Source organism: Bactrocera tryoni, chromosome 4, assembly GCF_016617805.1.
Source record: "Bactrocera tryoni isolate S06 chromosome 4, CSIRO_BtryS06_freeze2, whole genome shotgun sequence".
Lineage (NCBI taxonomy): Eukaryota > Metazoa > Arthropoda > Insecta > Diptera > Tephritidae > Bactrocera > Bactrocera tryoni.
The window spans coordinates 62,643,443-62,667,498 of record NC_052502.1 but is presented as its reverse complement, the minus strand read 5'-3'; the positions used below and the strand labels follow the sequence as shown (position 1 = coordinate 62,667,498).

The following is a 24,056-nucleotide window of genomic DNA, read 5'->3' as shown; positions in this document are numbered from 1 at the left end:
CCGTCTGTCAATGCTATTAGATCAAATTGAATACAGTGTGCTAAAATTTACATTAATAAAAAACATTTCAATATCTGTAGAAACTATTTTACTCTGTATTAACATGTTGTGAGAGTATAAAAAACACACTTCTGAGCGGAATCAATATAATTTTTCATATACATACATATTGGTAGAAACTGCACCTTCGTGTGCGTGGTTTTACTGCGAAAAATTATTTCTGGAAGTCTACTCTCATGATTATTGTTCGGCCAACCTATTCATCATATTTGTTCCGTCCGATTTTTTTAGTTCTCGAAACTCAAATTCGTTTTCAAGTTCGAAGGAAACCACATTAATTTGCTTGAATTACATTATTTTTCTTTTTATTAGCCATTAGTTCTAGTTTGTATTTATATAAATTATATATTTGCAAATACATACAAAGTTTTATAGCGAACAATTTAAATTATATTAAATTATAAATGATTTAACTAACTATAAATCCGCTGTACGTTGCTTTTTATCAATTCAACTAAATTCAATTTAACTAGAAATAATGCATTTTAGTAGCAATAAAACAAAACAAATAATTTATTCAATAATTTCAACAAATACTTCTAATATAAAATTTGTAAACAGCACAAGCCACGTTTTTCAATATACATATATACATACATATAAACACATATATGTACATATATTTATATGCATATACATATGTACATACAAACAAAAAATGCAAAACAAAGTACAGCAAATTGGCAGCTTTCACTCATTTCAAAAACTTTCTTGGGCTAGCATTTCTCCAGTTCTTAAATTGCCGCTGACTGCTTTGTTGTTTTCATCATTGTTTGATAAAAATTATTTAACTTCACGTATTATATCACATGGGTCACATTATCAACCTTTAAATTCTCCTGTTTCCACTACTCATAACTAACACACAATGCGCTTATGTATACATAAATATATGTATGTATGTATATAGCAATATACATATAATGTCCAAGACATTTAATCCTTAAACTAAGATAATTGATTTTAATTTAATTACTAAAAAGACGTTAAAACAAATTCGTATGATTCAAATGCATGAGGTTGTGGCTAATACGTATGTATAGTATGTAAATTAATGAAATTTGACGTGAGCCTAAGTCAAATGGTTTATTACCAATCTCTCGCATACGTCTTTATCGTATCATTGAAGATCAGTAATCGGGTTCACAATATGATTTGAGCTCCGGATACCCGCACGGACGGCGACAGCACTCGTGTATGGCACCTTGAAAAGGTTGCCGATATTCACCTTCCTCACCGGCTAACCGCTTCAGGCTGGACACGTGTCCCATGCCAACACTATCGGCTGCATGAAATAAACAATACATAATACAAAATTAAATTGTGTTAAAAAAACTGAAATTTGTTTGTATATTTACGAAATTTTCGAGACAGTGAGTAGTAGCGTCCACCGCATATGAGACGGATCGCATCTGAGAGATTAGTACTACAGTAGCGTTTGAACTCCACATCATTACTGCCACCAGGAAGTAAAGGTAGAGCTTCTGTACAGTGCGGCGATAGTTCCACACAAAATACAAAACTGATAACGACTAAACTAAGGCACAGCAGGTTAGGAAAATTTACGGTGTGTTTTGGAAACATCATCTGTAAGTAAATAACAAAATTATGAAATAATTAAAATATGCTCCCCGTTTGAAAATCAAAAAAAAATTAAGTAATATCGAGTAAAATAGAATAAAGACTACATTATAAAAGCAAAAGATGTAAGACTTATGCCCGGTTTCACAGTTCATACTTAAGTTGTGCCCAAATTAAATCTTAGCTAAGCATTGTTGCAAACTGAGTAGTCGTTTGCGTTTCACAATCAATGCTTAAGTTCTATAAAATTCTGTTATGATATATGGCAACGTTATGGGCAACACATGTTTTACAAATCCATAAAAATATGTTTGAAATATTTAAATTATAACAGACAATACATAAATTTGCGAGGAAAGTTATATGGGAATGGATGAAAACAATAAAGGAACCCCGAATTTCACCGCTAGCGAGTCAGAGCACCTATTAGCACTGGTGGAAATCCCAATCCGATTCCATATTTTTTCACAAAAAATAATTTCTTATTTCTTATTATTCTGCTTTTGACAAATAACTGAAAATTCAAAACAAAAATCAGCTGTTACTTGAGCACTGTTTAAGTCTCCCATTTTCAGTACTTAAGCACAGTGGCGTAGCTAGAGGGGGCCGAAGGGGGGCAAAATACTTCAACAAAATTCAACAATTTTTTTACAAAATTTATTATAAAAGATAAAGAGTTGTACACTCCCAATGTAATCATCTGAATAACAATGAAAAATATTAATTTTTACTCGAATACTCTTCAGTCTTCGAATTTGTCTTATATCTTTTTGATACTTTCTTAAAAATAGTGATAGATACACTTTTCTAGCTTTGTCTAGCGACGTGTCACTCTCACAGTTACCCTATGCTGTGAATGTAACAAATACTTTTGTTTCTCCAAATTTTCAAAAATGGTATTTAAAAATCCGATTCGGTCAAAAATTCCTGCAAATTGTGTCAAAAGTGTACAAGATATAGGGCGAAAATGGGTTTTTTCTATGGATTTTTATAAGATGGCTTGTAAATTTACTATCAATTTCCTTTGGATTTTCAATTTTGGAACTTCAGAATTTGCGTGGCTTCTAGTTAATAAATTTTATATACTTAATATCGAAGATATCTTGTAAAAATTCACTTTTGTTCGAACCACCTCATGAAACTTGTACGTAGGTAGATAAAGGGGGGCGGCAGAACATCCTTGGCCTCGGGCGCCTGAAGTTGTAGCTACGCCACTGCTTAAGCACAACTTAAGTATGAACTGTGAAACCGGGCATTAGGATCATAAATACCGAATTGTTTTATGAGCGAGTGAATAAATGTAAATGTATTATTGGTATGTATTGTATATTATTTTTACAAAGTGTTTCTTGCGAGCCACTAACTTAGAGGAAGTCAATCGCAAAAGACAATGTGTTATCAAAATTATAAATACCAGCATTAAGACCGCGTAACGGTTTTAAAATCGACCACTCATCGACAATAGTCTTATCCATTTTCATCCAGTGAAATTCATTTTTTCTGAAATGTGTTTGCTGATTATTTATAGAAAGTGGCGGGTTACTGATGAAGGTAAGGCTGTTCTTATTTAGCTGAAATATTATTGGCATTCAAGAGTAGCGTTATAATAGCTCGGGGAAGGTTGCAGCTGTGACAAAATTGAGAAGGAATTCAAACCATTTGATAAAATATAGATTTGAAAGGAACAGGTATTTAGGTAGGTAGGGTAGACATGTGACGATGCACTTAGGCTCTAAGGAGGTCCATTGTAAAATGAAATTATTAAATCGCTGCTAATGCTTTATCTGTGCAACCTGCGAGACACCGTCAAAAAACCCTCGGCCGATGGTGCGATTTTTTTCTTATACAAAGCCCTGCTTTCACAAGGAATGTGTTCTAAAGTATCTTTTTCTTAAACGTCTTGACAGAACAATAGTTATTGCATGTTATAGGCAGTTTCCAGGAATATCACTGTGTACTGGAACCCATTGTAGGTTTATCGTAAAATATGGTGTTAGATCCTCTAAGAGATCGATGCATTATTTCACTCTCTTCAAGGAAAACCTGCGATCTCCGATTGGAAAACACTGCAGTTTTCTGGTAGTCGGAAGGCGATTCTAGTATCTAATTTTACATACGTATCCCTGTGCCTCTAATCCTTAGACCTAAGTAGCGTGCTTTCTCTCCTATTGATAGCCTGGTACGATTTATTTATGCCGGCATAACGTCTGGATTTCTTTGTTTCCTAATGAACAGTACTATGCCGATTTAATTATAAGCCGCACGATACGTCCCATCGATTTATGTCATTTACAATTGTTTGCATAGGGTTTGCGGGGGCATATTAGAGTTTACCTCTAACCGAAACCGCCACACCATCAGCGTAGCTCACAACATGTTCCCCCTTCTTTTCTAGGTTTAACAAAATTTAATTCATTGTTAAGGTCCAGAAAAGTGAAAATAACATCCCTCCTTGAAGTCTACCTATTTAGAGAGATATACACATCATGAAATTATGGAGGTTCGGTGATGTTCAGATCTTTAAGCGCTTTCAGTATGCCCTTAAATTGGACGTTACTGAAAGCGCTTTCTACGTCAAGGAAGACTATTAGGGCGTAAGTTTTTACTTCCAGAGATTAAAAAAATTACCTTCTCGAAGTACTATTATTATAATTATCAAATGTTGGTGCATGTAATATATGTTCATGAAGCGGCTACAGGGAGTCTACACATATTGGGTGTTGTTCTCATTGATGTCAATAACAAAATATATACATACATGACCACATAACTATAAAATGGTTATGAGGTAGATAACCTTTGCTTCCTCGCAGAATAAATTTTTGAATTGTCAGATTTGTTACATATCAACACTAAGAGCGCTCAATATACAAGGTCTGTCGCAAAAGGAACAGGGAAAAATTAATATTTTTCAAAAGTTATATTTTTTTATTCAAAGTAGTTTCCTTGTGCTTCGATACAGCGTTTAGCCCGGTCAATTAGCATTTCAAATGAGCGTTTAAGGTCATTTTGCGGAATGCTCTTGAGAATATCGGTCGTCGCCTTTTGGTTAGCTGAAATGTCCTGAAACCAGTGTCCTTTCATGGGGAAATGAAGTTTTCCAAATAGGTAAAAATCACAGGGTTCCAGATCAGGTGAGTAGGGTGAGTGATTAATGGTTAATATGGAGTTTTTGTCAAAAAATCAGTGACAAGCGTCGACCGATGACACGGCGCATTATCGTGCAACAGGCGCCAGGACCCTGCCTCACGGTATTGTGGTCGAGCACGACGAATGCGTGACAAAAGACGCTTCATAATACCAAGGTAAAACACAGCATTAATCGTTTGGCCGGGTGGGACGAACTCTCGGTGTACAATATCCTCGGAATCGTAAAAACAAATCAGCATTGTCTTTATTTTTGACTTCTAAAGACGACCGACTTCTGATCGTCACAGAGGTCCTCACGACCTTCTTGGAATCGCTTAAACCACTCATGCACATTACTACGGGATAAGCACTGATCACCATAAACTTTTTTCATCATTTAAAATGTTTCAGTAAACGTTTTCCCAAGTTTAAAACAAAATTTAGTAATTGCTCTTTGCATTTAACGACCGATGACCAAAAGCTGCTGTCACTTTTTGATCGATAATATCGATTGTAGTTATCTAATTGTCTCAAAATTTTTTGTCAACAAGAGATCAAACTTTTTATTTCATATACCCACGAATAGATGGCGCCACCAGAAACAGTTATATTTAAAAAGTTATGTTTCTTTTGCGACAGACCTTGTACATACTATAACTAGATGTACTCATGAGTGTATATGGTTACAAATTGGTAGATAATTATCGCCTACATTGAGTATAAATAATTATACATACATATATAATTGTTTTTAATTCCTTGTATGCTTTGTATTTCGATTAATCATTAAGAGTACAGGCGTGTGTACTTATTAAAATAAATTTCAATGTTTAAAAATAAACATTTACACATATACTTGTATGTATGTATAAATGTTTACGAATAACTTTGGAGGAGCTCGCTCAATGCATTTCTTATCATTTAGGGCATGGATTTGTTGTTGCCGCCGCCGCCGCCACTGTTGCTTTTGTAATTAAACTTATTGTTGTTTACATTTCAGTTGTTGGCTTCGAAAGCGTTGGTGTAGCGTTGGTGTAGCGTTGTCACTTAAGTTTTGCTTGGGAAAAAGTAGATAATCTATTTTAATAAAGCCACGACAAAAAAAGACTTTAAAAACTCTGACCGCCTTGGGGAATTCGGAACCCAACATGAACAAACAAATGTATGAGCAACTATGTAATTATAGCTTGCATAGATTTGCCGATTTAACAACGACATCCCACAAGTATGCATACTATTTTAAATATAATAACACAAAATTACCAGAAGACGCCAGCTCGCATTCGTTTGCGCTCTCATAGAAATCCGTACTTAGTATAAGAATGCAATTAAGTACTTAAGAGAATAAAATCCAAATTATTATAAATAATACTGACTGCATACCAGGCAATTACTATAAATGTACATACATATAAACATATGTATATAGATGATAGTGTGCATGCTCGTGTTTGGAGTTTATATTTGGATCTACATTTGAAACTTGCATTACCCCACATGTGCTTATGTTACTAAACAGAGATAAGCTTGACTTAATTCATTCATTTAAAACTAAATGCTGATTTGAATAGATTAAATTTTTTATGTTCAAAGCGTGTTTTTCTTGAATATTGTGATTGACAGTTATTATAAAGGCGACCTTTCATTGTATTGAACCTTTGCCGATAGTGTTCGTAACACTAGCAATGATAATTGATAGATACTATGTTATAATGTACTTTCGGGTAAAAATGTGTTTTCAGTTTACCTTTATCATAACGGTATCAAATCGGATTTAGTCGAAAGTACCGTTTGGTACGAACATACATAAATACATATTGACATAAAAGTTTCCTGGCTTTGTGTGACAGTTCATACTTAAACAACGAAGCGCAAAAAACCAAGGGTTTGCCACAGTGAACGTTTTGCTTTCAGTGTCTTTTTCTAATAAAAATGGCGATTGGAGTGTGGCAAAGCGTAGATGAGAATTGCCCAACATCTTACATAGAAACCCTATAAATCTTTTAAATTGTTCGTATATATAACAGTTTTATTCAACTGTTTTTAAATAGAAAAAATTGCTCAATAAACAATTGTTTTCACTTTGAAAATATTATTTTTCCTTGTTCTATTTAATGAAAATTGATACCAGAGAAAAAACCAATTCTTACATATATTTTTGTTTTATATACAGTACTTACAAGGTCTGTCGCAAAAGAAACAGAACTTTTTAAATATAACTGTTTCTGGTCGCGCCACCTAATGGTGGGTATATGAAATAAAAAGTTTGATCTCTTGTTGACATTTCGTAAAAATTTTAAGACAATTGGATAACTGCAATCGATGCTATCGATCAAAAAGTGACAGCAGCTTTTGGTCATCGGCCGTAAAATGCAAAGAGCAAATATTACATTTTGTTTTAAACTAGGGAAAACGTTTATTGAAACATTTCAAATGATGAAAAAAGTTTATGGTGATCAGTGCCTATCCCGTAGTAATGTGCATGAGTGGTTTAAGCGATTCCAAGAAGGTCGTGAGGACCGAAGCCATCACCGAAAAAAAGTCGTCTTCAGAAGTCAAAAATAAAGACAATGCTGATTTGTTTTTACGATTCCGAGGGTATTGTACACTGAGAGTTCGTCCCACCTGGCCAAACGATTAATGCTGTGTTTTACCTTGGTGTTATGAAGCGTCTTTTGTCACGCATTCGTCGTGCTCGACCACAATACCGTGAGGCAGGGTCCTGGCGCCTGTTGCACGATAATGCGCCGTGTCATCGGTCGACGCTTGTCACTGATTTTTTGACAAAAACTCCATATTAACCATTAATCACTCACCCTACTCACCTGATCTGGCACCCTGTGATTTTTACCTATTTGGAAAACTTCATTTGCTCATGAAAGGACACTGGTTTCAGGACATTTCAGCTATTCAAAAGGCGACGACCGATATTCTCAAGAGCATTCCGAAAAATTACCTTAAACACTCATTTGAAATGCTAATTGACCGGGCTAAACGCTGTATTGAAGCACAAGAAAACTACTTTGAATAAAAAATATAACTTTTGAAAAATATTAATTTTTCGTTGTTTTTTTTAACAGTCCTGTTTCTTTTGCGACAGACCTTGTATGTCTAAGAAAACATATGCGTAGTATAAAGAATATGAAAAAGAATTGAAATGAAGAAAAAGTCCAGCAAACGCTGACGGCCGCGAGTGAATTTTCTATTGTATTTTAACAAGAAAAAAAAACGTTATCTTTGGCTGCAACAAAGCTATATCCTTCACAGGGTAAGTTGATTTTAATCGGCAACTATATACCAAAAGGTGAGGGATTAGCTCGCGTATATACAGACAGAGGTTAAATCGGTCATTACACTGATCCTTTATATATATTTTTTAAGAACTCTGTTGTTTTCTTCTGGGTGTTAGAAACTTTGTAGCAAATTTAATATTAGGTTGTCAAAAAAGTCTTGCGGTATTTTCGCTAGTTGGCGCTGAAAGCGCGAAGTTCTAGTTTTATTCGTCGCATCGGGTCATATATATAGGCTATACCTTTTTGGAAAGCACATTTCACGCGCTAACACGTGTTTGATTGATTGTCGTTTCTTTTAAGTCGTTCGTGAGTTATAGCGTCGCAAACATGGAGCAAAATAAAGAGAAAATACGACATATTTTACAGTACTACTACGATAAAGGCAAAAATGCATCTCAAGCTGCCAATAAAATTTGTGCAGTTTATGGACCCGATACAGTTTCCATTTCCACCGCACAACGATGGTTTCAACGTTTTCGTTCTGGTGTAGAGGTGGTCGAAGATGCGCCACGCTCCGGAAGGCCTGTCGTCGAAAATTGCGATAAAATCGCTGAATTGGTCGAAAGAGACCGGCATAGTGGCAGCCGTAGCATCGGTCAAGAGCTGGGCATGAGTCATCAAAAATTCATTTCAATTTCAATAAAAAAAAATTCAATAAAAATACCGCAAGACTTTTTTGACAACCCATTATATAGTACCTTGCTCAAATTATAGATCTATTGGTCCGTCGGAAAAGGTTTTTTGACAAAGAGATTATGGTGGGCATCGTAGTGAAAGACTGAATAAATATAGAAATATGCTTTTAAGGTAAAGGAATGATTACGATCGTCGGAATTAAAGTGCGGCCCATAGAAAGCTATCGACTTGCTCATCAGATTGAAAGACCACAAATGCTGATTGCAGGAGTCATATTTTGTATACAAAGTAATTTGCAGATTAGAAAAATAGTTGCCAATGTTTAATAAAAGGACATAAATATTATCATCCCAAAATATTAAGTTCCTACTGAACTATTTTCACAATTATTGATTCTTAAAGTAAACTGGAGGTGCGATTAAAATCTGATTTTTATTATGGCGTGATAACTAGCAAAGGGTCATCTTACATTTGTGAAATATAATTAATGTTTATGTTTGTATGTTTACTAAAATAATGGTCGGACGGTTGGTCGGATTGCGATATATGGTATACTTTAGTATTTTTCATACTTGTGGAATTTAAGTAAATATTATCGTTTTTCTTTAAATGCACTAGAGAAATGAAGGATGAGCAGTAAAATGGAATGATTACAATTTTCATTCCTCAAGAATATACAAAAAACGTATATAAATAATGTGTGTGATATGTTAAAAACTCGCCCACTATTTTAATTCCATAACTTTCCTCTTAATGAATAATTATAGTATATTTCTCCAGAAGTGGCAACATTCTGTGGAGATGTTAGTTTTTAATTTACAATAGCATAATCCTTTTAGCAGGTTGGAAACGCTGGGAACTAAAAATTACGCATACGTCACGTTGAACCTACAATTTATTTGTACGTCAAAGCAAAAGAGCGGTTATTATGATTTTGATTGATTGTATCAGATATACATAATTGTTTCTATATTTTAATAAAATTTATTTCAATGAGTTTTAAGTGATGTCATTTTAAGAAAAACTGAAATATTATTAAATATATCAGTAAAGAATTTGTTTGCTTGTCTATCTAATTCTATATGTGACCTGGTCTACGGAAAGGCGGCTTAGGTGTCAAAATTAATGAGATAACGAGAAACTGACGAAACGAGTTGTTTATTTTTAACAACTAGTTATTTTTAAAAACTAGTTTTCGCACGTTAGCTCCCTTTTCGTAGACCAGGTCACATATATAAAAATTATGTGTCACGTTTTCTTCTAAGCTAATGAAGATTTTTGTACACTGTGTTCAAATTGAGTATAAGATAGGTTAGTTTATATCTCAATTATATTAAAAGTAAAACAATTAAAATAATATTTTATTGTAAAATTGCTCATAATCAGACATGCACCGTCGCAGTGTTTTTGTCCGGCTATGGGAGATGTCCATATATTGAGCGTGGCAAAACCGTGTGTTTAAAATGTATTGTTAGAGTCAGAAGCAGCAACTCGAAACTATATTTCTACTGAATTAATAAATGCATGCCAATATCAGGTAGGACATTTATCAGTTCCGTAAAAATTAATTGATAACAATATAATGGAATAGTTAAATTGGCAATCTACATTTTTTGTTGACTTCGTAAATCACTTAAGGAATAGTACATACTTAAATAGTACGTATGATGTAACAACCTATTAACAAATGAATATGTGCGCATGTTATAAATTTTCGAAGCGTAAACAATGGAAATTCCATCGGGAACGTACATACATACATATATACATACATTTGTTGTATGTACATATGTACTCGATGGAATTTCCATTATACATATAACATATGTACATATATACATACTTACATGTATATACAAACATATGTATTTGAAATAGAACAAAAGTGCACTAGTAAATCAGTGTTTAGGGGATGTTGATCCCCTCTGTTGATCAACCAAACTCTGTTGATCATTTCAATCATTGAAGCATAAGTTTGCATCACTTCGGCTAGTTTCTGCTGATACGAACGTTCATAAACAAATCAGGTATAAGCTGATCGCTAGTGATTTAAAGTTGTTCTCTATCGCTGCTTTAAAGACAAACAGTGCGCTTCGTGTATATGAACTGAACTGACAGAATCAGACAGAGTAATGGATCAGTATCTACTTAAGTATGAGCAAAAATTTATAACTCGTTGCAGTTCTCTGATGTGTATGTAATAAACTACTGTACCCTGTCAGTAGCTGCATGATGTCAATTTTTGTTTTTGAAGTAAAAAAATATTCAAATATGTAATTCTTACGTGAATACCTCTGTTTTGAAATATATTTTTCTATTTATGGCTTTTAAGATAAACCGCTAGAAAGTAGCCTATGCCCGTCCCGAGGTTCCAAACTACCTCATCACCAATTTTCGGCCGTTCTTGAGTTATAAATATATACATAAATTGCGAAATCGAGGGTTATTAGGACCTACTCCAGGACTAAAGGAATACCCGTGCAAATTTTCGCATCATTCCGCTTATAAGGACTGTGCGTAATGGAGAATTTCACTGTATACATATTTTTAAACATAAGCATGTGTTCAAAATTCTCAAAAAAGTATTATTATTATAATTTACAGTAAAACGCAATATTCGTCTTTATTCGTAAATAATATTTTCACTGTATTGAATAGTAGAGAACAACCCATCGTCGGATCTACTAGTTATAGTCTAACGATCAGTTGGTACAGAGTGTTATAGTTTTGTTCACCTAACGGTTGTACGTATTACCTAAAACTAGCGAGATTGATATAGGGTTATATCTTTGTTCTTTACTGACGTTGAAACTGCTTACGCGGTTATAGCCGAGTTTACAACAGCGCGTCAGTCGTTTCCTGTTTTCCGCAAGGTGGCGCCAATTGGAGATTTCAAACGAAGAGGTCCTTCTCTACCTGGTCCTTCCAACGGAGTGGAGGTCTTCCTCTTCCTCTGCTACCCCGGCGGGTACTGCGTCAAATACTTTCACAGCTGGAGTATTTTCGTGCATTCGGACGACATGAAATAGCCGGCGTAGCCGCTGCGCACAACCCTATGTAGGGGATGTTTCGCTTTCTCACTTTAGCTCGCCTTCAAACGGATGTTCTTAAGCTACCCAGAAGATACTTGGTCAAAGACCAGAAGTCGTGAGCTGCTTGAGCCATATGTAAAATAATCGTTTCTGGCCACTCCCAAGTGAATGGCGATCATCCTCACTTGCGTGAACTTCTAGACATGACTCCATCGTCCTATAGGGTTATATACAATATACATATTTAAATGATCAGAATGAGTCTGTCTTCCGTGCAAGCTGTAACTTGAGTAAAAATACGAGTTCATGATGGGCGTAATCGGACCACTGGCACGCCCACAAATGGTCATTAATCGATAACATATAAAGTGCCACAACTTTAACCACACAATTAAGATATAAAACTGTAATTTGGTACAGAATATCGCAGTAACAAGATGCACTGTGGGCAAAATATTTTGAAAAAGTGGGATGAGCCCGTCCCTAATAGGTTTAATGAGCATACCTCCTAAACCACTTTAGCTACAACAACCCAATTTGCTGAGAACACATCTTATAAGAACTTCTACCGACAGTGTTTAAACAGAGACGTTAAATTTTACCATCGGGATGGGATGAGAGAGCTTTAGAGGAGCCGCTGTGAATATTGGGCGATGGGCGTGATATCGCCCACTTTTTGGTGAAAATGTAGTACGTTCCTCTTACATTATTATGTCACATTGTGAAAATTGACGAAATCGGCCAGCAACCACGTCTACGTTCCATATGGCACAATTCTAAATTCCACTTGATTCGTTCAGTTTCCAGTACACAAATCAAGAAGCAATTGATATAACGTGATAAAAATTTGTACGAATAATGTCTTTAGTGTGTACCACCTTATGGAAAAAAATTGTTAAAATCCAATAAAAAACTGTAGGTAACGAATATTTAGACCCCGGTACCTATTGCTGACTTTTGATCGAAAATGTCGGTCGATGTGTGATATAGTATGTATATAACTGAAATTAGGGTATAATCCTTCTCCTATAATGGTGTGCCTGTTGTCAAAAAAGGCTTGAATCGGACCAATACTTCCCTTAACCGCCATATACCTAATATAAAGATTTTCGAACTTCCGGGTGACTTTGTACCGCATATATCGGCCAATATGTTAGTTATCCTGATGAAAATAAAAGATTGTGTTTTATTCACAACAGTGTATCTTTGTGCCAAAAATTGATAAATTTGAATGAAACCTTGGTCTATCCCCTATATAATAGGTTGTCAAAAAAGTCTTGCGGTATTTTTATTGAATTTTTTTTTATTGAAATTGGAATGAATTTTTGATGACTCATGCCCAGCTCTTGACCGATGCTATGGCTGGTACTATGTCGGTCTCTTTCGACCAATTTAGCGGTTTTATCGCAATATTCGACGACAGGCCTTCCGGATCGTGGCGCATCTTCGACCAGCTCTACACCAGAACGAAAACGTTGAAACCATCGTTGTGCGGTGGAAATGGAAACTGTATCGGGTCCATAAACTGCACAAATTTTATTGGCGGCTTGAGATGCATTTTTGCCTTAATCGTAGTAGTACTGTAAAATATGCCGTATTTTCTCTTTATTTTGCTCCATGTTTGCGACGCTGTAACTCACGAACGACTTAAAAGAAACGACAATCAATCAAACACGTGTTAGCGCGTGAAATGAGCTTTCCAAAATGGTATAGCATGACCCGATGCGACTAATAAAGCTAGAACCACGCGCTTTCAGCGCCAACTAGCGAAAATATCGCAAGACTTTTTTGACAACCTATTATGTAACCAATACGAGAATCAGGATTTTCGAACATCCGGCTTACTTTACTCATGATTTCCCTGGCTTTGATTCTTGGAAGTTGCAAGAGTATACTATGTTCAGGTGCATCCAAACTTAACCCTTCCTTACTTGTTTTATATATAGGTATATTTAGCTTTAGCGCAGTTTTAGTAAAGCTAATTTAAAAGGCTTCTAAATGCCGATTTCAAGTACGATTTTATTACTTTTATTGCTTACTTAAGCTTCAGCAATAACTGTTTCCCCGTCAGAACTGATAATCAGACAAGTATTCAGCTGATGGACAGCGTCGAATAGCTGACTCTAAACCATTTACGGTTTTTATTTTCATAAGTATGTTGGTGTATGTGTGGACTAAGTATTAATTCCTTTTTTGAATAACATTTCCTGATCCTTATTTGTCATAATATCGAGACAATTTTATAGAAACAACAATAATGACTGACTTTTCAGCGACTTATTTTTGAATTTAAAATAATTTAGAATATTTTGTTTTTACTTTTAGCAGCATTAATGAACTTTAATGTATTTGATGTACATACTTATGTATATTAGATTTCTTAATCCCAGCTTAATAAACAATTATCTAGTTCTTTCAACTGTTGGCATTGACCGTAAAATGAATGCACAAAAAGACATTGACATCAATTTAAACGAGGTCGATTATATACCAAAAAAAAATTAAATTTGCCCGATTTTTTTTACTTGTGCGCATATGATTACGTGCACTAAAATGTCAATGCGATTTTAAGAATATCCAAATAAAGCAGCTGATACCGAAAGAAAAAAATGCCTGCCGTCAATGTTTGCAGAAATATCTAATACCATATTGAAATTTTTACTTACTTTGTGTGATTGTTGTTGTCTGACCGCTACGTATATGAGTACTTAGGCGATATCTAAACATTATATGCCTGTGGACACAAATAAACAAACTGACGTCTCCCGCGCTGACAGCAACAGATTTTGCCGAAATTTTCTGAAACTTTGTTATATTTATTGGCTATTACACTCGTACTCTGTAGTTCCACTTCAAAGCTTTAACTATATGATTCGCTTCTTTTCACCAAAACCACCTTTTCAGGAACTTTTTTTATTTTGAGATAACTGAGTTACTATATTAATCGAATTTATATTTTACGTAAACGCGTAATTGAAGATCACAAGTTGCACATCACTAGCAATTTAAAACATATAATTATATTTTTTTCTTTTTGCTAATTTCTTTTTAAACAAAATTGCAATTTATTTTTTAAATTTATTTTTATGATTTTTACTTATGTGACTAACGGTAACGCCACCGAATAATGCAATTCTTCGTTTATGTTTATTGACGTTTGCAGTGTTGTGGTGCGCGGTTCGCACTGTTTCGGTGTGAGCTCAACATCGCTCTGGTCCAAGCGCTCGTACGCGAGGTGCTTTGGAGTCTTCTAGTCGGCTACAATGTTGACTACTTTTTCAATGCACTACTGCCGCTGCTTGTTATTAAAATTACTGTGTTTGTTTTCTTGAAGTTGTGTCCACGTTACAAATGAATCTATGTTCAATTGCAGGGAATATAGCTGTTTGCTGCTGATTGTTCAGTATTTTTTTCCACTTTTTCGTTTGTTGTGTATTGGTGTTGCTGCTCGGCATTAATGTTTGACACGCCAGTGACTATTTTTGGACCTGTTTTTGCCTACGACACAGTATACAATAATAGCCGTGGCACCTATCTTCAGCAAGCGTCCAGCAGCAGCTAGCCACAGAGCGCGAATGAGCGCTTATAGCTTGGAGCCCCAATGCCTGCCTACGAGTATGCTGCTTGCCACCTAACAGCGCACAAATTTATGTTTAAATACCTTCTATGTACGTATTGCTAGGTGTAAGTGTAAGACGGTGGATTCCTTGGCGTATCTATAGCGCGGCTGTCAATGTTTGTTCTATTTTTAGCCTGATCTGTGCTATAGTTAGACGCGATGTTTGAGCATTCACTGACACCGCAGGTGGGTTTGACAACTGGATAACAAACACTGCGGCACGTCAGAGCGTTTGCAGCGCGGCTGATGTTAGAGTTTATTACTTCTTGTCTATTGCTGTTTTTATCATATATTGTTGTTGTGTTATTACTGTGGTTTCCTATGTTATGTGGGTTTTCACATCTGATGTATTACTAACATTGTGTGCGAAGGCTAAACACTTGTTTATATTTTTATATACTAATAAAGATGTTTGACAAGAGTTGAAAACTTAACTGCGATTGTGAATTGTTTGATAGTTAATTTTTTTTATTTATTAGGTAATCAATGTAGCTAACTGAATTATAGTTTATTTTCAATTTATTCTCACTCAAATAACTCGACATGAACTTTTCTAAAGTCTTTCAAGATATTCACCAGCTTTCGACCGAATAAATGTTGGATTTTTATACTTTTTAAGAAACAGAACTTGTTTTTTTTTAATGCTTTTACTAATTATTTTAAACTTTTTCTGAATTTCCTAATTGCTTAGTTCGTTATATGTAGCACAGCGCGTGTTGTTCGCCGTTTCACAGCCAATTCGCAAAAGAGCCTCCTAAAAACTGTGTCTTCGGCCACAGCTTCGTCGGTGCTGTCGATTCGCTGCTGTTTACTAATTATCATTTTGATACTTAATACAATAAACAGCAAACCACAAACACGATAAGAATCACGTACATATGTATGTACCTATATATATACTATACATATATGTAGATGAAACGGCTAATACAACACGCCGATGTTAGTTTTTTCGGTATTTCTTGCCCACTATTAAAAAAGTGCTTATAAAGCATTCAAATACCTTTGATCTGCGAGGAGTTTTGTCGTTGCGTGTGCTTTACATGTAAATATATTAATAGAAGGGTCTAATTCCTGCCACTATTGCCACTATTATCAAAAGAATTTCTAAACGGTGGAGTATTTTTCTTTTTACAGCGCTAGTAGCAGTGAGAGTCATTTATCTTTTTGCAAAAGCATCTGTAAGAAGTTTGGCATGTCAAATGTACGTGTCTCATTATGAGAGAATATATGTACAAGTCTCATATCATAGCCATTCAAACTTTGTCTGCATTTGGGTATCTTACCGGAGGTTTATATGAGTTGCCCTTTAACTCTGAAAACATTTACTTAAGGAGGCGTTAGCTCCACCAGACTCTCATCAGATATTCGTTTCTTATTACATATATGTACGTTTCAGTTGAGTTGTCTTTTGTCACCTACTTATATCGGAGTGATGCGGTGTTTCACTATGTGATTTTTAATCATGCTTTGAACATATTTGTTACCTTATTGTAAATTTATGTAACTTAAATGCTTAAATTTTATAAAGCAGGATTATTTAATGGGGATGTGCCTTAGCAACACTACGACTGGTTCACGAACTTAAGCTTTTTGTTGAATTATGCGTAATAAGCACGCATTAGAATAGCAAAGAAAGCTATAAAATTTGTAACTAATTCGGATTGATAACGGACACGATTTGCCTGTAAACGGAAGCGTGATATTTTAAATACCAAAGAATGAAATATAAAATTTCTATCTGCAAGACAGACATACATATGTATACGCTTAATCATTAATCTATCACCGTAAATAAACAAACACTCTCAATTTTGAATATAAAAATACACCACGTGCCAGCGGAGTCTATGAAAATCATAAATTATTGACAAGTTTAATTGGTTCTTATAGTATACTTGACCATCAAACCCTATTAAATGTCTTATTATTCTCAAATAGCTTTCAAGTCGCGGTAGATACATAATCTCCGAGTTGATCCAAGAGGATGCAATCATTCTTAATTGGACGCTTAGCTTCTTGATTATCCACGCCCAGGTGCCCCGAAAGCGGCTGCGATGGAGGATAACACGTATATACTATGTTGACTATGTTGAACTATTGGGTTGAATAGACGTGAAATTGCAGAAAAACAGTAGCATTTATGAAGAAATAAAATCGCACTGCCCATAACATCACCGTATACATGGCCAAAATTAGACGAATCACGAAATCCTCCCTGGTTTCTATACCTCAAAAAGTTATTCACTGACTAAAATTGGAGTTGAATGAGAGGGTTATTGCGTTTTTCAGCAAAACGCGTCGAATATTCTTTTTCAAGTTATCAATTGTCTCGGACTTATCAAAATAATTACCATAGCGGAAGTAGTGTCTTTAGTACGCACAAAAAAAAGCCGAAGTATTTTCGAATTATTTAGCCAAAATATTCTGCCAAAAAAATTGCTTCCAGTCAAGAAAGCGGAGAAATCTCAACTTCCACAAGCAAAAAAGTTATCATGATTCCAAAGCCGAAAAAATAAGGATATGATGTATTTTCTTACAGGCCCATATCACTTCTACCGATAATATCGAAGCTTTTTAGAAAATTCTCATAAAACGTCTCAGTAAAATCATAGAACGAAAAACCATAATTCCAGCGCATCAGTTTGGGTTTCGACCAACCATTCTACGATTGATCGAACCACAGGACTACACACATTATTGAAAAAGCCCTTGAGGAAAAAAATTCTGTTCTACCGTGTTTTAGGATGTTGCAAAAGCATTCGATACAGTTTGTCAAAAAGAACTGTTTTCGAAACTGAAACTGATTTTACTGAAACACCATTATGACCTGCCAGTAGACTGCAATTATACAACAGCCACATTTGCAGATGATACCGCGTTGCTTGCTGTTGGTAGTAGTGAACACGAGTCCAAAAAGCTGTAAAGAAAGTCTTGCAATGGGCAAAGAAATGTGAGATACGTAGGTTGCTATATATATTTCTGGCCTAATAATGTAAATAGGCATGTTTATCAACGAAAATGGTTTTTTTTATTTTTTTATTTTTTTTTTGTCGGTTGCTGCTTTGTTTCAGGCTCATACGCATAGATCCATGATTCGTCACCTGTGACGATCCTATAAATGTCTTTTGAAGCACCGCGATCGTATTTTTTCAGCATTTCTTTACACCAAGCCACACGAGCCTTTTTTTGAGCGATTGTCAAATTGTGCGGGATCCAACGAGAACAAACCTTTTTACGGCCAGGTGTTCATGCAATATCGAATGTATGCTGGTGGGAGAAATGCATAGGTATGCCTCTATCTGAAGGCATGTGTTACATGACGGTCTTGCATTATCAGTTCACGTACGGCATCGAAGTTTTCTGGCACAACGGCTGTTTTTTGGACGACCTTCACGGAATTCGTCTTTGAGCGAGCGTCGGCCACGATTGAATTCGTTGTACCAGTTTTTCACAGTGCTATAGGATGGTGCTTCATACCCATACAAAGATTTTAGTTCATCGATGCACTCTTGTCGTGATAATCCACGTCGAAAGTTGTGAAAAATGATCGCACGAAAATGTTCACGAGTTAATTCCTTTTTTTGGCTGTAGATAAAACAATTCACTATTAAATGAAAAACGTTCTGAGTGATGTTATGCTAAAAAATGTCAAACTTTCCAATGGAAATGTCAGATTGCACCTGGCAACACTTAGTGTTGCCCTAGGCCAGAATATATATAGCAGCCCTCGTACAACTGAATAAAGCTAAGTCTGTACACATTGTTTTCACATACAACAAGATACAGCACTTACCAATTTTCATAGACGATACACGAATACCGTACTTTAATTCCGCTAAATACTTAGGAATGACGCTTGACTCTAAGGAACGGTGGAAAGTTCACGTAAAAAACAAACGTAAGGAGCTTAAAAATTATAATTGGTTAATCGGTAACAAATCAGTGTCTTCCATCGAAAATAAGTTACTTATCTATAAACAAATACTCCGAGCGACATGGATGTACTAACGCAAACAATAATAAAGTCATCCAACAATTTCAAAACAAAGTACTGACACTAATTGTCAAAGCGCCTTGGTATTGTAGATGTGCAGATACAGAGCGTGATCTAGGCGTAAACTCGGTTAATGCAGAAATATTAAAAATTGCAACAGCACATAGTGCAAAATTGCTACAGCATTGTAACGAAGAAGTAGCCAACTTCCAGAGATGGACCACCAAGACGGCTCAAAAGCCTCGAACCCAGCGATCTTTCAAATTAGGCAATTCTCTCATAGTAGCTTTGTAATTTTGTAATTATACGTTTAAATCATATTTAAGTTGCTTGTTAGTTATTTTTTTATTTGGACTAGTTGCAATGTATAAACAAAATAAAAAAAAAAATAAATAAAATAAAAAAGTGTGCACTGTACGGCGTGTGTGAGAACTAGAGTGAACGACCCTTTATTGCTCAAATTATCGGCTCTGTTTACTGATTCATCCAAGTCAACAATAAGGATTTAGAAAAGTTGTTCCGGAGTAAGACTGCTGATTATGAAATGACAAACCAACTGCCAAAGAAAGTAACTTAGTATTGCCACATTGAATACCACAGGTCTAAAAAAAACCATCCGTTATTAGCAGATAAAGTTGTTATTTTTGTGTTAACAGCAACAACATCTCACAAATATGTATTTTGGCCCAGTTGACAGTCCTTGAGATTATGTTTTTGTTACTCAAATGTATCATTATTTTGGAAAACATGGGTAGTATTATTCTAGCCATGTTGTTTGATATAAACAACCTTCAACCTTCTTCTATGATTATATTTCGTTCAATGTAATCAGCAATATTATTATCTTAATATGCACTCCGATTTATCTATACAAATGTACATACCAAGGAGGTGTAGTGCGGAATTTGCCATTTTTGTAGTTATACTATAAGTCAAGCTTATCTCTGAAGCATGACAATCTATGACGAAAGCCAAAGATTTTTATGTCCCATTTTACTATATGTTAAGCCATCCACCAGTAAAGTCGAAATAATTGTATTATGTTCAAAAATTTTGTTTTTTTTAATCGGAAGAGCACTCTTAGCTAATGTCCAAGTAGTGTTACGATGACAAGCAGATTTAAATTTTATATCCTGCTCTGATCTAGAATCTCTTTATTATATAAATTTTAATATATTTGAAGCAGTAAAAAAAATATCACTTTCTTGTCTTCCTCTTTCTCTGCTTTCCCCGGCGGGTACTACGACGAATACTTTCAAAGCTGTAGTATTTCCGTCCATTCGGACGACATGACCTAGCCAGCGTGGCCGCAGTCTTTTAATTCGCTGAACTATGTCAATGTCGTCGCATAACTCATAGAGCTCATCGTTCCATCGAATGCGATATTCGCTGTGGCCAATGCGCAAAGGACCATAAATCTTCCGCAGCACCTTTCTCTCGAAAACTCGTAACATCAACTCATACGATGTCATCGTCCATGCCTGTGCACCATATAGCAGAACGAGGACGATGAGTAACTTGTAAACTGTGATCTTTGTTCGTCAAGAGAGGATTTTGCTTCTCAATTGCCAACTCTGTCCGAAGTAGCAGGCGTTCGAAAGAGTTATTCTGCGTTGGATTTCGAGGCTGAAATTATGGTTAGTGTTGATACTGGTTTCAAGATAAGCCAAATTGTCTACGACTTTGAAGTTTTGACTGTCAATAGTGGCGTACGATATCTGGAGATGTTTCGTCTTGCCCTCTTTCATTACCAGACCCATTTGTTTTGCTTCTTTATCCAGTCTGGAGAAAGCAGAACTAACGACGCGGTTGTTGCGACAAATGATATCAATATCATCGGCGTACGCCAGCAGCTGTACACTCTTATAGAATGTGGTACCTTCTCTATTTAGTTCTGCAGCTCGAATTTTTTTCTACAAAAGTAGATTGATGAAATCGCGTGCGATTGTCTAAAACCTCGTTTAAATCTTGTCTAAAACCTCGTTTGGTATCGAACGGCTCGGACAAGTCCTTCCCGACCCCTGACGGAGCTTTTGGTATTGCTCAACGTCAGTTTACACAGCCGTATTAGCTTTGCGGCGATACCAAATTAAGACATCGCGGCATAAAGGTAGCTCTTTTTCTTGCTGTCGAAAGCAGTTTTAAAATCGACAAAGAGCTAGTGTATATCGATCCTCTTTTCACTAGTCTTTTTCAAAACTTGGCTTATAGTGAATATCTGGTCACTTGTTGATTTCCAGGCCTAAGGCGACTCTGATAAGGTCCAATTAGTTTGTGGACAATGGGCTTTAATCTTTCACACAATATGTTCGATAGAACCTCATATGCGTTGTTATGAAAGCTTATTCTACGGTAGTTGGCGCAGATTATGGGTTCTTCCTTATTGTGGATTGGGCAGAGCACAATCGGACATGCTTCTGTCCAACTATATTCTACATAGATGATGCATCCAATAGCTCGGCCGGCAATTCTTCGGCCCTCGCCGCTTTGTTGTTCTTCAGACGAGTAACTGCTATTCGAACTTCTTCATGGTCGGGCAGTGGAACGACTGCTCCATCGTCATCGATTGGGGAATCGGGTTCGCCATCTCCAGATGTTTTGCTTTCACGGCCATTCAGCAGGCTGGAAAGGTGTTCCCTCCATAATTTTAGTATGCTCTGGGTATCAATCACTAGATCACCTCTGGGGTTTCTACAAGAATATGCTCCGGTCTTGAAACCTTCTGTTAGTCGCCGCATTATTTCGTAGAATTTTCGAGCTTTAATATTAAAAATATGTATATACCTACTTATATAATAAGGGTCCACTTAGACTGCGCGCATATACGGAATGGATAAAAATTAGGTGACAATCTATCTACTTCATTATTGGAGTATATTGAATAGGAAGATTTTGAAGATGCCACGACATTGATTCTCCAGAAAGGAATCATAATATTTCGAGAAAAATTGTTTATCTAAAATGGTAGTGGTCCATAGCATTTGGTTGCACTCGAACTTTGCTCTTCCTTACTTCTAATATTTGCGGGTCAAAATTCGTCCAAGTTTTTATCTGCTAATGTAGCACATGCTGTTCGCATGTTAAGTAATACATACATACTTGTATGTACATATACATATATGTGTATGAGTACATACGTAAGCGCGAAAAAATTGTAATAATGACAAAAAAATCAAATAAATAACGAATGCAATAAAAATAGATTTAAAACTATTTATTTCAGACAGTTCATCTTGATTAGCATCACGGAAATTATTAATTGTTCTTCACAGCGACAAAAACCAATTTTTTCAAAAAAACTCCATTGTGAAGACTGTGAATTAGTGACATTTTGTCCAAATTTCGTCTATTAAAAATTTAATTTACTTTTCCTGTTGCCAGATACCTATACATATATTTCGAGGTTCGACTTTTTCTGTCGAGAAGTAATAACAATTGTTGATTAACTAACATAATGGGTTGTCAAAAAAGTCTTGCGGTATTTTTATTGATTTTTTTTTATTGAAATTGAAATGAATTTTTGATGACTCATGCCCGGTCTCTTTCGACCAATTCAGTGATTTTATCGCAATTTTCGACGACAGGCCTTCTTCGACCACCTCTACACCAGAACGAAAACGTTGAAATCATCTTTGTGCGGTGGAAATGGAAACTGTATCGGGCCCATAAGCTACACAAATTTTATAGGCGGCTTGAGATACATTTTTGCCTTTATCGTAGTAGTACTGTAAAATATGCCGTGTTTTCTCTTTATTTTGCTCTATGTTTGCGACGCTATAACTCACGAACGACTTAAAAGAAACGACAATCAATCAAAATCGTGTTAGCGCGTGAAATGAGCTTTCCAAAAAGGTATAGCATGAGCCGATGCGACGAATAAAACTAAAACTGCGTAGCGCCAACTAGCGAAAATACCGCAAGACTTTTTTGACAACCTATTATTTAACTCTTTAAGAAGCATTCAATTTATTTAGCTATGAGATTTTATCCCCTTATCTTACATTTCATAACATTTTATGAAATGTTTGGACGGCATACATGAGTATATTTCAAACAAGTCGTAGATATATCTATTTTTAGTATTTTCTTTGAATTGAAACTTGCATTAAATCCGGAAATTCTTTCACACTACTTGAAGCTGACATTCCTTACTTCTCAGGCTCTTCATTACTTATAGCGTTTTCTTTTGTCGATGAACATTTTAAACTGTAATTAACGAATATAACGTCATTTGATACTATTTTTACCTCTGAGAGTGAGTAAGCATTCAGAACGTCTTCTTCGACCGAATCATGTCACTTTGTGCAAAAGCTTGATTAAAATACTTGGCAACATTAAGAACCCATATATAACAAGTAAGGAAGGGCTAAGTTCAGGTGCAACCGAACATTTTATACTGCTGCAACTTGCTCGAATTAAAGTCAGGGATATTGGCTGATATAGCCAGCATAGTCACCTGGAAGTTCGAAAATATTTATATTAGGTATATGGGAGCTCAGGGAAGTCTTAGCCCAATTCGACACATTTTTGACATGCGGACATACCATTCTCAGAGGAAAATTATTCCTGAATTTCAATTATATATCTCACCCATTGACCGATGTTTTCGGTCAAAAGTTATCTATAGATACTGGGGTCCACATATTCGGTACCTAGGGTCTTGATTGGATTTAAACAATTTTTGATCAAAAGGTGGCACACTTTAAGGG

The 24,056-nt window shown here is 35.6% G+C and overlaps 1 protein-coding gene across 1 annotated transcript; it reads right to left on the bottom strand.

Moving 5' to 3' along the window:
* Window positions 1-664: 664 nt before the first annotated feature.
* LOC120775764 (insulin-like) lies at window positions 665-16,046 on the bottom strand. Its single transcript, XM_040106096.1, has 3 exons — window positions 14,398-16,046; window positions 1,419-1,647; window positions 665-1,345 (listed from the first exon to the last, which is right to left on the bottom strand). Exons 2-3 carry the CDS (start codon window positions 1,645-1,647, stop codon window positions 1,191-1,193), a joined length of 384 nt encoding a protein of 127 aa, XP_039962030.1. The 5' UTR covers window positions 14,398-16,046; the 3' UTR covers window positions 665-1,190.
* Window positions 16,047-24,056: the final 8,010 nt, after the last annotated feature.